Below are 14,114 nucleotides of genomic sequence, written 5' to 3' on the forward strand. Positions count from 1 at the left end.
ACAGTGGTGAGATACCACTACATAATAATTACAATGGCTAAATATGAAAAATACCAATAATATCAAGTGATGGCAAGAATGCAGAACATGTGAAATTCTCATGTACTGCTGATGGAAATGAAAAATAGTAAGCCACTCTGGAGAAAAAGTATGACAATTTCTTAAAATGTGAAATATACACCTACCATATGATCCTGCCATCCTACTCCTAGGAATTTATCCTAGAGAAATCAAAGTGTATGTCCATACGTAAATGTTCATAAGAACTTTATTTATAAAAGCCTCAATGTGGAAACAACTCAACTGCCCATCAACAAATGGGTAAAAGTACTGTGGTATGTCCATATGATGAAATTTACCATTCAGCAATAAAATAAAATGAAGTATTGGTACTGCAATATTAATGAATCTCAAAATAATGCTGAATAAAAGAAACCAGACAGAGCGAGTATGTATTGTATAAATCACATTACATCAAAGTCCAGAAATGCAATCTGATCTGTAGTGACAAAAGAGCATCTGTGGTTACCTGGTGGAAGGTTCAGGAAGAAACAGGAAGGATTACAAGGGACACGAGAAAACTTTTGGATGGTGGATATGTTTATGACCTTGGTCAAGGGGATGGTTGCACAGTGTGTGCACTGTACACTTTAAATATGCTATTCATTAAGTGCCAATTAATAGCTCAATAAATTGTTTTTTAAAGGACCAATATCAAAAGATTTGAATTGTTGTGTGTATTCTTTTCAAAATGCTCTAACACAGGAGCTCCTGATGTTGTACGAAATCAAAAGTGATTTAAAAGAGTTGTTTGAGAAAAAGCCTTAGTTTAGTTTTACTTCTCAATTTATTTTAGTTGTATGCACAAGGGTAGTAGATGATTGAAAATATTTCTAAATTTAAAATAGATCTTTTAAAAACTATGAAGGAAAACCTTAAGTGATCTGAAAACATTGTGTCATAGTTTCTTAGTTTCAATGACAATGGTGCATCTTGCAATCAGTGATGTCTTAGATTTAAAGAAATACACTATATCCAGAATTGGACCACTTTTATTCCCTTCCACAGTTATTGGTCCAAGCCGTCATCATCAGTGACCTGACCTACTATAGTAGCTTCCCATCTGTTTCCCTACTTCCACTACAGTCTGCTTTCAGCATGGATGGAGTGATCACTTAAAAAAATAAATCAAGGGAAGTCAGTATTCTGTTCAAAATCCTCTCACTCAGACTAAGAGCCAAGTCCTTACGTGACTCTGCAATGCCCAGGCCATTCTAACCCCACCTGATGACCTTCCTGCCTTCATAATTTCCTCTAGAATTTTTGATACTCACTTTCACTGTAGTCACCATCAGCTTCTTTGTTCTTTGTAAAATATGTCACAGATGTACATACTACAGGAACTTTGCATTTGCTTTTTCTCTTCCCCATGACTTGCATTATGCTCTCCTCATCCTCCATCAAATCCTTGTTCAAATGCTTTCTTATCAATGAGTCATTTCCTTAGTAACCTATTAAAATTGCAACTCCACTCCAACACTCCTGGCTGGCAGCCCATCCCCATCTCATGTGCTTCTCCCTGCTTTACTTTTTCTATAGTTCCTAACACCTTATGACATATATGCATTTTATGAATGTTTCACCGATCTGCCCCTCAAACTGGTATATGCACAAAAGGATCTTTGTCTTTTCTGTGTTTCCAGCACCTAGAACAGTTCCTAAGCACATAGCAGATGCCCAGTAAGTACTTGCTGTTGACCAAATGAATATATATCCTTGAGTGGCTAATGGTTATAGCTTGAAGCATCTAGGTACAAGGTGGAAATTTATTTACTGCTTTATGCTGTCTTTAAAAATCATATGTATTTTGTACTTATAGGGATTTATATGTATTTGTTTTATTATTAATAATTTGCCAGAGTTATAGATCAGGAATATGTTTGCCCATAGCCATTATAAATCACTATGAGTCACAGTCTGAGTAGCACATCTTTGAGTATTAGAGACTCATTTTATCTGGATATAAATTAGTTTGTCTGGCCTCTGCCACTCAGGAAAGGTAGAGAGAGAGAGAGAGAGAGTTTTAGGATTCCCAGGTGGTTTCAAAATACAGAGAGATGAGTGGTCCGTAAAGTTGCAGACAAATTAATAGCAAATAGGCTGGCTCTAGGTCTAAGTACTTTTTAAGTATATTTGGAAAAGACATAATATGATACAAGTTAATAAAACTCGTGGGAAAATGAACATTTACATTTTAAGAATGAAAACCAAGGTAATGTTAACTAATTGATTATTATTTTTTCTTTAATTAGGCTGGGCAAGTCTAGAAGTAACCAGGAAAAAATGTAAAGATAGTCTTGTACTTTTAAAAAGAGGGAAGAGCCTTGATTTTTCTTTATTTCCATGGTCTGTATTTGTAATAGTCAATTATAATGTCTTTTCCTACAAAATTGGTTTCTTTTTTATTCACCAGTAAATGGCAGCCATTTGATAAGTTCCTCTGATTTCTCTTTTTCCTTCTGGCACGTTCCACCTTAGGCTTTCTCCACTCTTCTGTTTTTTCTTTGTTCCCCTGAGTCTTGATAACATACGGGGGAAAAAAAAAAGAAACCTTGGATATAAATTTAGAAAGAAAATGAGTTCAATGTGGGGAATCCAAATGCTAGGAGTTCGAAAAGAGCATGTGGCTGGCTTATGGCTCCTTTTGGCAGAACTTGAGGAGAGACCTGGCAGAACTCCTCCAGAGCCTCAGGGGTGGAGCACAGCTCACCTGGCCAGCACTCTGGGTCCTGCAGAGCAGCCTAATCTTCCCTGCCTGTGGGCTGCCTTGCAGTCTGTAAATGTAGGGTAGAAGGTTCTTCTGGGGTGGAGAAAACATAAGTGAGGCAGTTTGGTCAGCATCTGCTATAGATTGTGGTGAGGTGCATTGCAGATGCTGGACTTTATTGATATAAATCATTTTGTCATGAGGCATCATCAGTGCTCAGGTAAACGAATCAATTGCATTTTGTCATTATGTATAATCATCAGCTTGTGTGTTATATAATTTACCCCCTGTTGGTCTTGAATAGAGCACTTTTCATTGAGGTATTTGTTTGCAGACCTGAACTTGACATATGGCTCCCAATTTGTTTCATTTTTTTTTTTTTCCTTAAGAGTTTCTTCACCTTTGTTACACCGTTGTGATTCAAGGCCCAGCGGTCATGAGTCACTCCCTAACAGGAGGACAAGAAGAATGTCTACTGGATCAGTGCTCTGGCTCCTCCGTGAAAATGAAAGGTGGGGGGCATAAGAATACAGAAGGATCCCCACCAGGAAGACATGCTGTCAGAAGTCACCAGACAGTAGTTATCACACATACGTGGCATCCCCCTCTGTGCCCGTGGTTATTCCTAGATAATGGGCACCGGCTCAATTATGTGACAAATAGAAAGATTTCAATTTTTCCAGTATTCCTTAAAGAATTCTGTAAGAGGCTAGAGTCGTCGTCTCTTCCTCCTCCTCCTCCTCCTCCTCCTCTCCTTCTTAGTTGTCAATGGCCCTTTTATTTTATTTATTTATTTATATGAGGTGCTGTGAATTGATCCCAGTGCCCCACACATGCTAGGCAAGCGCTCTACCACTGAGCTACAATTATAGCCCAAGAGTTGCCCTTTCAATGTAACTGTTCCCTTAAATATCCAACCATAGCTTCAGAGATGAATCTAAGAATCATGCCTCTATTCATTCCCGGTTTCTATCTTCAAATTTCTTTAATTTTTCATCTTATAAAAGTTATAACACATGACCAAAGAAAAATCTCACCTGAAGGTACTGTATTCATGTCTAAGTTACCTCATCCTCAGTTTAGCCTGACAGTCTTTTTAAACATTTTCAATTTTTACAGAGTTATATTTTTCAGGGCTTTTGGGGAGTTAGAATGTGGAGAGTTCCTGAAGCTGGTGCCTCTGTTTTGTTTTTTTCCCCGTGTTGAAGGCCCGAGGTCTGTCTTCCTGCTCCTTCTTCCCCAGGCCCACCCTTCTGGCAAGTCGCCTTACGACCTCTCTGAATAGCTCTCCAGTGCACCTCAGAACAATTGCATTTATCTTCCTTCTTGACCTCCAAGTCCATTTAAAGCCACAAACTCACCTTAAGCCAATTGTTTTTCTCCAACAAATTGACAAGTCAGGAGAACAAAACCACACTGAGCAAAGATACTCATTTTCATTTCCTGAGTCAGGGGAGACAGGTGGAAAGAGATCCTGAATCACAGATCAATTGAGATTCTGGATAAAGGTAGTATCTGGAGAAAATAGGCCAAGCAAGGACAAAATACTTCTAAATGTGTATGTCCTTGAGTATCAGAGTGGTCTTAACTGGATCTTTATAGCTCTGTGACTTTAAGAAAGTCACATAATCTAGTTAGCTTCAGTCATCTTATCCACCTCCTGGAAACTAATACTACCTTGCTCTTGTGATTGCTAAAAAGATTAAGTGAGATGATCAGCTAAAATTCTCAGCACACACATATATAGTAAGCACATATTTGCTGGTGTAGAGAATTCGGGACATAAAGATCAATAAAGAGCTTTACATAATCACTGTCAATATTAATTCTGAAAGGCCACTTGGTAAATGGAAATCACGTGATTTGACAGTGACAGCAGGGGAGTGGTGTCCAGCTTCCCACTCTCTCCTCTATATCCCAGGCAGGAGCTTGAACATAGTCCATCCTCGTATTGGGCAGCATAATCCATGTTTGCTCAGAGAGCATCTCTAGACACATGTCTAGTTCCCTCCTGCCGAGCCTCAGAAGGAAAGAGTTCTTTCTTGGCATTGCAACCAGTGACCTGACTTGACCCATTTAAACTGATCCACAAAGTGGGGATATGAAGCTTTCCTCAGCATTTTCAAATTCTTCTCCACTTTGGTGGAGGTGTTATTTCCCTGGTTGCTCAGGGAACCAGAGCTGAGCCAGGGAAGGATAACAAGTTAACAAGTCCAAAGATTGCCCCATCTCTGTAGTGTCTTACATTTAGTTGCAGAGAGCTGGGATTTATACTGCCCTCGGACCAGCCGGCAGGTGGACCCATCTCCATTGCAGACCCCACAGTTATCCTCCTTGACGGTGCTTCCCAGCTGGTGGTCACAGCCAACGATCTAGCAAGAGAGAGAGAGGTGTAATTCAACCGGGCTTCTCCCAATGCTGGGATCCATGTAAGGCTATTTGCCACCAAATGACCCTCCCTTTATCCCCAGGGACCCCAAAATATACTTCCTGTGAAGGGGACTGAGATGAAACAGTTTGAACCAAGCTAAGAAGAAATAAAAATAACATGGGTAAAGATATCTTTACCGTTCAAATATACATATAGGAAGTATGTAGAAGGGAGAGAATGGGAAAAGGAAAGGATGGGGAAAGAGTAAGGGAGAGAAGAACTATTGCTATGACAGAATATTAATTTAAAAATATTTCCCAGTGTCAAAAGGCACACTCATACACTGCTGGTGGGACTGAAAATTGGAAAGCAGTATGGAGATTCCTTGGAAAGTTGGGAATGGAACCACCATTTGACCCAACTATCCCATGATTCTGTCTATACCCAAAGGACTTAAAATCAGCATACTACAGGGACACAGCCACATCAGTGTTTTTAGCAGCACAATTCACAATAGGTAAACTGTGGAACCAACTTAGATGCCCTTCAGTAGATGAATGGATAAAGAAAATGTGGTGTATATACACAATGGAGTATTACTCATCAATAAAAGAGAATAATATCATGGCATTTGCAGGTAAATGAATGGAGCTGGAGAATATAATGCTAAGTAAAATTAGCCAATCCCCCCCCAAAAAATGAAAAACAAATGCCGAATGATTTCTCTGATTTAAGGATGCTGATTCATAATATACTGCAGGGGGGTGGGATGGGAGGATTAAATGAACTCTAGTTAGGGCAAAGGGGAAAGGGGAGGGAGTGGTAGGGAGGGATTATCAGGGTAGAAGAGATGGTGCAATGGGATGATCATCATTACCCTAAGTACATGTATGAAGACACGAAGAATGTGACTGAACTTTGTGCATAACCAGAGATATGAAAAATTGTGCTCTATAGGTGCAATATGAATGGTAATACATTCTGTTGTCATACATAACAAATTAAATTTTTAAGAATTAAAAAATATTTCCCAGTATCAATAATTATGATTTGTCAAACTGATAAAATATTCAGTCATGAGGTAAGCAGCAGGAAGCACTTTACAAATAATCTTCAGGTTCTCTATGTCCCTTAGAATGTGAGCTACATAAGGGTAGGGGTTGTATGTTGGGCTTATTGACACATTCCAAGCAATTGGAAGAATGTTTAGTGGACTATGAGTTAACAAAGTATTGCTGAATGAAGTGAAGATACGTTCTTTTCTAGCTAGCACTTCAGCTAAGAAAAAAAGAGACAGAACCAGCTATCAGACATGAGGTCCATGAATTTATATGGAGGAAACTGGAGGGTTGGTATGGAGGGGGACAGAGCCTGTTCTTTGCCTGGGCCTCTCCTGTACCAAACACAATGCAGATATGTCATTGATTCCCACAATGATTATATATGATATCCCCACCTTGTACTTGAGGCTATTAATCCTTCCCCAGGTCACTTGGCTAGAAGTAAGAAGCCAAGTACTAAAGTCTTCTAATAAAATATTTATGCTTAGTCCAAATTAGACTTGATAAAGTCACGAGTCTTTACAAAGTAAGTGGGAAAACTTATTTTTTTTGGCTATAGTTGATGTTTGTAATATTTTTTCCATATTATCTTTTATTTGTTTTAATTAGTTACACATGACAGCACCATGATCTTGCCATGTCATACATTTGAATCAGATGGGGTATAATTTCTCATTTTTTTGAGTGTACAGGTTGCAGAATCACATTGGTCATGCAGTCACATATATAGCCAATAATAATGGCTATTTTATTCTGCTGTCCTTCCTATACCCCCTCCCCCTCCCCTCCCCTCATCCTCCCCTCCCATCTCTTCTCTCTACCCAATCTAATGTGACACACTTCTTTTTTTTTTCTTTTTCCTCACATCGTCATACATGTATTCTGTATAACAATGAGGGTCTCCTTCCATCTTCCATGCAATTCCCCTTTTCCCTCCCTTTCCCTCCCACCTCTCTTCCTTGTTTAGTGATAATATTCTTCTCATGCTCTTCCTCCCTACCCCATTTTGAATCACCCCCTTTATATCAGAGAAGACATTCGGCATTTGTTTTTAGAGATTGGCTAACTTCACTTAGCATAATCTGCTCTAATGCCATCCATTTCCCTGCAAATGCCATGATCTTGTTATTTTTTAGTGCTGAGTAATATTCCATTGTGTATATATGCCACATTTTTTTATCCATTCATCCGTTGAAGGGCATCTTTATTCTTTTCTTTCTAATGTTTGATTTTTAAAACCATCAAATCCAGCCAGGAGTAGTGGTGCAGGGCTATAATTTTAGCTACTTAGGAGGTCGAGGCAGGAGGATTGCAAGATCAGCTGTGGAAACTTAGTAAGACCCTGTCTCAAAATAAAAAATAAAAAAAGGACTGAGGATATAGCTCAGTGGTAGAGCACCTCTGTGTTCAATCCCCAGTACTACCACCTAAAAAAAAAAAGAAATGAAATAAAATAAAAAATCAATTTCAAATTATACCAGGTTATATATGTTATAGTTCTAGTTTGAGCTAACATTTGGACTCATTCTATCCCAAACTGTTTAAATTATGAGAACTGGAGTGATATCTGAAGGGGTGTATCTCCAAAAAGTTTTTGCAATTCATCCTTCTTTAGTAAACCTGGTCCTTCCTTGAGGCTTGATTTTCCTTTCATACCTTTAATTAGTAATTATAAACGTATAGTTAAGCCAACATTTAAAAAATAATTATTTAGCACTGTGTAGTAATGCATATTTTTTTAATTTGAAAACCCAAACATGTCTTAAATAGATGACAAAGCAACAATGCCTTCAATAATTGCTATTTTTTTTAAAGCAGAGATATTAGGACAATATCGTGCTGAATACTAAAGTGGGGAACAAAGGCAGATTGGCTCCATCCTGTGGGTTCACTGTGGTCACCTCATCTACTCAGAGGCTGCAGGAGGTTGTATCACAATTCAACCAGGTTTCATCCATGCAAAGCCAAGAACATGCTGGCTTAAGACTTCTTTGGTATGTTTCTATGTAACTACAGAAAAATTATTCTAAAAATTCTTTATCTGTAGGTGGCCCCACACATGAACTGACATATCATACATTTGATTCTGAGTATAGTGTGAAATGTGATTGTACAGTATCTATTTTTTTAAGTCATTTAACCATTTAAGTAACATTTATTGAAGACCTGCTATGGGCCAGGCACTGTACTGGAAGCAAAATTCAATGGTGAATTTAAGCACAGATGGGCCCATCCTCCTGAGACGTACAGTCTAGTGAGAGAGGCAGCTATTACTCAAATATCACACACAATAAAAGTAAAACAAGAATGATGAGAAAAGCTATAAAACACAGGCACATGGTACACTGAGAGGATAAAATACGGAGAATTTATTTGGTTTGAGAGACCAAAGAAGAATTGACGGAGGAAGAGATTTTTGGAGCTGAGAAGCGAATGAGGAGTCAAGAGTTACCAGCTGGAGGGAGGTGTTGCTGTGAGGTTTGCCATATCTTTGGGGAATGCCTAGATACTAGCTAATTAGAGAGGAAGCAAAAAACAAAGTTGGCAAAAATAAAAGAATGTCACAAGACTAAAATCACTGGATTGCCTTGGCGGGTGGACTCCTTTCAAGAATCTCGGCAGTCCTAATTTAGTCAGCAAAGGAGTACTGACCCTCCTGTTCTGCTGTTCAAAACTGAAGAGAGATGGGTTTAATCTTACAAGATCCCTAACTATGTGGGAGGACAAGCTAGGCAGTGGGCATGGGAATATATATTCCCAGTCTTCTCAAACCTAACGAGATTTACTCCTTAAATTATAGGAATTTCAGGTTTCTCAAAAGATTTAAGTTTCTCTGGAAAATTGTGTTTGCAGACTCTGATGTCTCTAACAGAGCCAAAGGAGATAATCATGAAAATCCCTCTCTAATCCTAAAGATTTCTTATGGTTCCAAAACCATTTTAAGAAAAGAACAATTCAGCTTCATGGATCCAAAGTAACAGTCATATTAGGAATAGCTAAATATGAGGTGACATACTTTAAGGCTAACTTGGCCAGACCCCTGACTTAGCACTCTCAGTGTGGGTTTATGGACCCCAGGATGTGAACCAAGACAATTCTAAATGGGCGTGCGTTGTTTAACTTTGGTGTTTAAAAGACAAACATCTCCCTGACACGATTGTGTTTGTTCTTTTCTCTGTATCAATTTCTCTTAAAGATGCCAAAATATTCTAACTCAATTATTTTTAAAATGTGGAAGACTTTATCATCAGATAAAATGTTCTTGTTTTGGTCCAAGTGGAAAATTGTTTGCAATTATACCAGGGTAATCATTTTCGACATATTTTAATCTGTTGATCTTGAGTAACTTAGATTAATTAAAAATTAAACTGTTATTTTAAGACCAATTATCACTAACAGAGAAAAATAACTAGAAATGCATAAATGGGCAGAATTGGCAGATATAATGCCAGATTTCCTTGGTGCCTTTGCACATGCTGTTACTTCTGTCAAGAATCCCCTTGACCAATTCTTTCTTTGGAAAAATTCTATTTATCTTTCAAACCCTAAATTAAGTGACTCTTTCTCCAAAAAGTCTTTTTCCAGAGTCCAGAGCTAACTGCTTTATTGCTCTATGCTTCCTTAGTCTTTTGGTCATATCTCCGTGTTGCAGAGATTACTGGTCACCACTCAATACCTACCTTCTCCCACTTTTCTCTGTAGCAGGACTCCAGTTTTACTTGAGATGGCAATATATCCAGTTAAAAGAAATGGCCCTGTTACCAAATTGTATTTGGTGAAATAAAAGTGGACATGTTGTGTATTCTGGGAAGGATACTTCAAAGAAACTGACAGCTGGGGAGAGCCCCCTTCTGCTGCTACCTTCTTACCTTCCTGTTAGCTCCAGTAGACATTTGGAAAAACAAGACAAGCTTGAGAATGGGAGCCTTGAACTAAAGATGGGGGAAGAGAGCGAGAGAGAAAGAGAGAGGCAGGGAGGGGGAAAGAGAGAAAGAGAAAGAGGGAGAGAGAGAAGAGAGAGAGAGAGCTCTGTTCCTAAACCACCTTCCGTCTATTAGTTTGGACTTTCTTTGATATATACCCAATTCAAATTGTCATATAATTGATATTGAGTTTAATCAACATGTTTGTCTTTTACACAAGAAAATGAGTTAATTGAGAGCATGTGTTTTACTAAACTTTATATCTCTGCTGCTTAACACAATATTTGACATTTGAGATACATAATGAATACTGGCAAATCAATGAAACACAAACATCAAGCATACGGGTTGCTAACATTTCCGATGTAGGTGACAGGCAAATATAGGGTGTAGTCACTGATGACGTACCTGTATGCAAAGTGACGACTATTGGCCAAATCTAAACCTCCATCTTGATGTATGAACAAGAATTACTGTAAAAGGCTAATATGTTTTCGAGACCATTTCCTAAGTGCACCTATGTTCATCGTTAGCAAAATGTCATGAAAGGCAATTTTCAGGTCTCTGAATCCCCAGACCCACCCATTCTGGACAAAACATTATGTGAGATGATGATCACTCATGACTTTGGCAACTACATGGAATCTTTTTGTAAAGGGTGAAAACTATTTTGACCTCATGCAGCTTATTAGTATTCTGTTACTAGATGTCAGCTGGATACAAGATCTAACCCCATCCTCATCCAAAATGATTGTAGAGTTTTGCTTATTTTATAATTTTTTAAAAAATCTCAGCTGCCATAAAAAGTGAGAAGCTCCAACAATAATTTAGATAAAGACAAAATCTTACCCTGTGACTTTCCAAGATTAATATTTTTGTTGTTCAGATACCACTAGTGGATCATGAAATTTTGCTTTTATATCTTAAACATATGTATTTTGTGCCCTGTCTTATATACATGTAAGCATACACGTATACAAACATGTAGTCCTTTGTCTTATTTTTGAGCAGAATATGTGCCTTTAACAATGTTGATTTTTCTTCATTATTCAGGATTTACAAAGGGTAATGGAGAATCTTCCCTAAACAAAAATCAGGACCACAGCAGCCAACCCAGGCCTTGGGCCTGCAGTGGATGTTGACAGGAAGTTCTTCCTTCACATTACAGACCTTATGGCAAGTAAACAGGCAGAACATAAGATCAAATTCTTGAGACTCCAAAATGTGTAAAAAAAAAAAACAAAAACAAAAACAAAAAAAAACTTCACTAGTAGTTATGTGAAAAATGTCAACAAACTAATAATCTGGAGAATGTAAGTAAACATAATCCATAAGCAGATATCAGACCCTGGACTAACATTCTTAGATGGGTTCGTACTGGCCTCATTTCAAATGGTTTCCCATAAAGACCTCAGCTTCTAGCATCAAATACTAAGTCAGTGATGTCAAGTTTTCTGGATCCAACACCATGAGGTAAGATACTTTTAAACCCCTCTATTTTCAGCACTGGGAAAGACAAATATGGAAAACTAAACTCTACAAATCTGATCACAGCTGCTCTTATAATTATTTAATTCAGACAAAACTCTGTGGGTGACGGTGTGTACTTATACACATTATACCTCATTTTTAAATAAATAAGGCTGACAGTACATATCTAATCTTATTCTTCAAAGATTTAGAGATTCGTTTGTTCATGCCTAACCTTTCTACGGAGATTTATAGCATATACATTTGATATCATAAAAATTTTTAAAAATAGTGTAAAATGGGTCAAAAGGAAATCAAGGATAAGACAGATAAAGATAATACCAGACACGGGAACCACATACAACACACACCACAAGTTTCTATTAATTTGTAAGAGGTGGGGAGGGGGTGTCACATATCTGTATTTGAGTTTCTTAGAATAGAGGAAAACATCAGCACTTGTAAGAATTGAAAAAAAAGGGCATATATTGAATCTTTCCAAAAATTTATAGGTAATATGTTCCTTGTAGCAGATATAATAAATATCAGTGGAATGCCTGAATCAAAAACTGGCTCAGGAGAACCATAATTACTCAAAGTACCCAAATCCTAGATATATATTTTCTGTGAGTCTTCTGAAAGACAGTCCCATATAACAATGTGAGCAAATAAAAACAAGTTTTAAAGACGTGGCTCTTAATAACCTCTGATTAAGCCTAATGCTCAGAGAACATTCAGTAAAAGCAAATTTTAAGAATCCAAAACAAATCAGCCAGGTGCAAAGCACTGTGACAGTCTGGCCTAGTCCTTAAGGGTAGACCTTAGTGCACTTTGGGCTAGGCTGGCAAAAATACGGCACATGTGCAGCTATTTCTCCTGCCAAGACCCACAGCAGACATTGCTAATCAACTGTAGCATTTTTGGCCACTGAGCTTTTATGTGGCCCCAGATCCTTTATGCTATTGTACTCTAGAAGCCAAATCCAATAGACTATGGTTGTCATATGAGGAGACTAAACCAATTTACTACTCCAGAGTTAGGGAAATGAATTGGCTGCCTCCCTTTCAGACAATTCTCCACAAATATTATTTCTCTCAAGATTTGAACAATTTCAAGTACCGATGGTAATACTAAAATTCAGAGAAAGCTTCCCAAAGGCCAAATGGTGGTAAGTAACAACACCAAAATTTCATATTGTAGGGTGTCTATTAACCACAAAAAGGCACACTATATAATATTGGTATGACAATGGAGTGGTGATAACCAGGTTGAACATTTTTATCAAGATCACCATGGCCAGAGAGCTAAATGTATGCACAGGAATGAATAGATGGTTTCCTCTTAATATGTGACTTGGAAGCACATAAGGGAAGTGAACGGGAAGGTGCCTCTCCCTGTTTAAACCTGCCATCTCCCCAACCTCATGATGTACACCCATACACATACACTAAATTTCTCTCTCTCTCTCATGATTTGTTTCATGTGTCCAAATTTCCTCCTCCTTTATACACATGTTTGACTTACAAATAATGTTTCCAATATGAGAAAGTAGGATTCCCCAGTCATTCACAAAGGTGCTAACAGTGGTCCATGAGCTATGTTTACTCTTTCCAAAAGCCTCATGGAAATATATTTACCTGCAATAAAACCACATAAGGTCACCAAAACACCAACCATCTCATTATACAAATAAGCTGAATCCTGATCTTTGTTGCATTTATATTTTAATTGCTCAGGTCTTTAAGTCATAAAATAGGAAAACAAATTATTACTTAATAATGCCACGTTTTGAGTAGATGGAAACTTCCAAAACACAAAGTCCATAGGGGAAAAAAATAACAAAGACAGCTTTGTGTCAAAAAGTTGAGAACAGCTCATGAAGTCCTTTGTTTGTTGTTCCCATACCCTTGGGAAGAGCAACACATGAGGCTGTTGATTATACTCAAATTAAATGAAATCAACTGAGTATAAGGCCTTATGCTGGCTGTTATGGTGCTGTGGGGAATACATACTGGTTGTAGGCATGGTCGCCACCGAGGTGAATGGGATTCATCAGCTTATTTCCCAGAACAGGTGAGAGCCAAAAAGGAGTAAGATCATGAAGACTAAAGGTCAAAGCAGTATAGAGGAGCAGAAAGACAGACACAAAGCCAACCAGTGCTTGCCAAACACTTACTATATTTAGGTACGCTGTGCATCTTCTCACTTAATTCTTATAATAGCCCTGAAAACTAGCTAAAATCACATCTATTAAAAAAAAAATAAAATTAAGACTCTGAAATTTTTGAAAGACTTGCCGTAGATCTCATTACTAGGACATGGTATTACCAGAGTTGAAATTCAGGCAGAATAACATCAGGCCCTCCATGAGTGGTCCCTCTAGTTCACGTCATATTGCATTGCTCTTGGGGGTTCCAATCAGATGAAGGGACAGGAAGGGAGATGCATATGTTTCTGTCAGTCACATCTTGTTGCCAAAAGTGACACCTGACAGTAGCTTGAAGGGTTGATATTGAGCATCA

The 14,114-nt window shown here is 38.0% G+C and overlaps 1 protein-coding gene across 1 annotated transcript in view; it reads right to left on the bottom strand.

The window, feature by feature from the left end:
* The window catches only part of Adamtsl1 (ADAMTS like 1), a 344,581-nt gene that overhangs the window by 206,171 nt on the left and 124,296 nt on the right, over window positions 1–14,114 (bottom strand). The window contains exon 5 of the mRNA XM_077108065.1: window positions 5,013–5,139. Within this exon, the coding sequence (XP_076964180.1) occupies window positions 5,013–5,139 (127 nt within the window). The remainder of the gene's footprint in view (window positions 1–5,012; window positions 5,140–14,114) is intronic.

This window comes from Callospermophilus lateralis, chromosome 2 (assembly GCF_048772815.1).
Source record: "Callospermophilus lateralis isolate mCalLat2 chromosome 2, mCalLat2.hap1, whole genome shotgun sequence".
Classification (NCBI taxonomy): Eukaryota; Metazoa; Chordata; class Mammalia; order Rodentia; family Sciuridae; genus Callospermophilus; species Callospermophilus lateralis.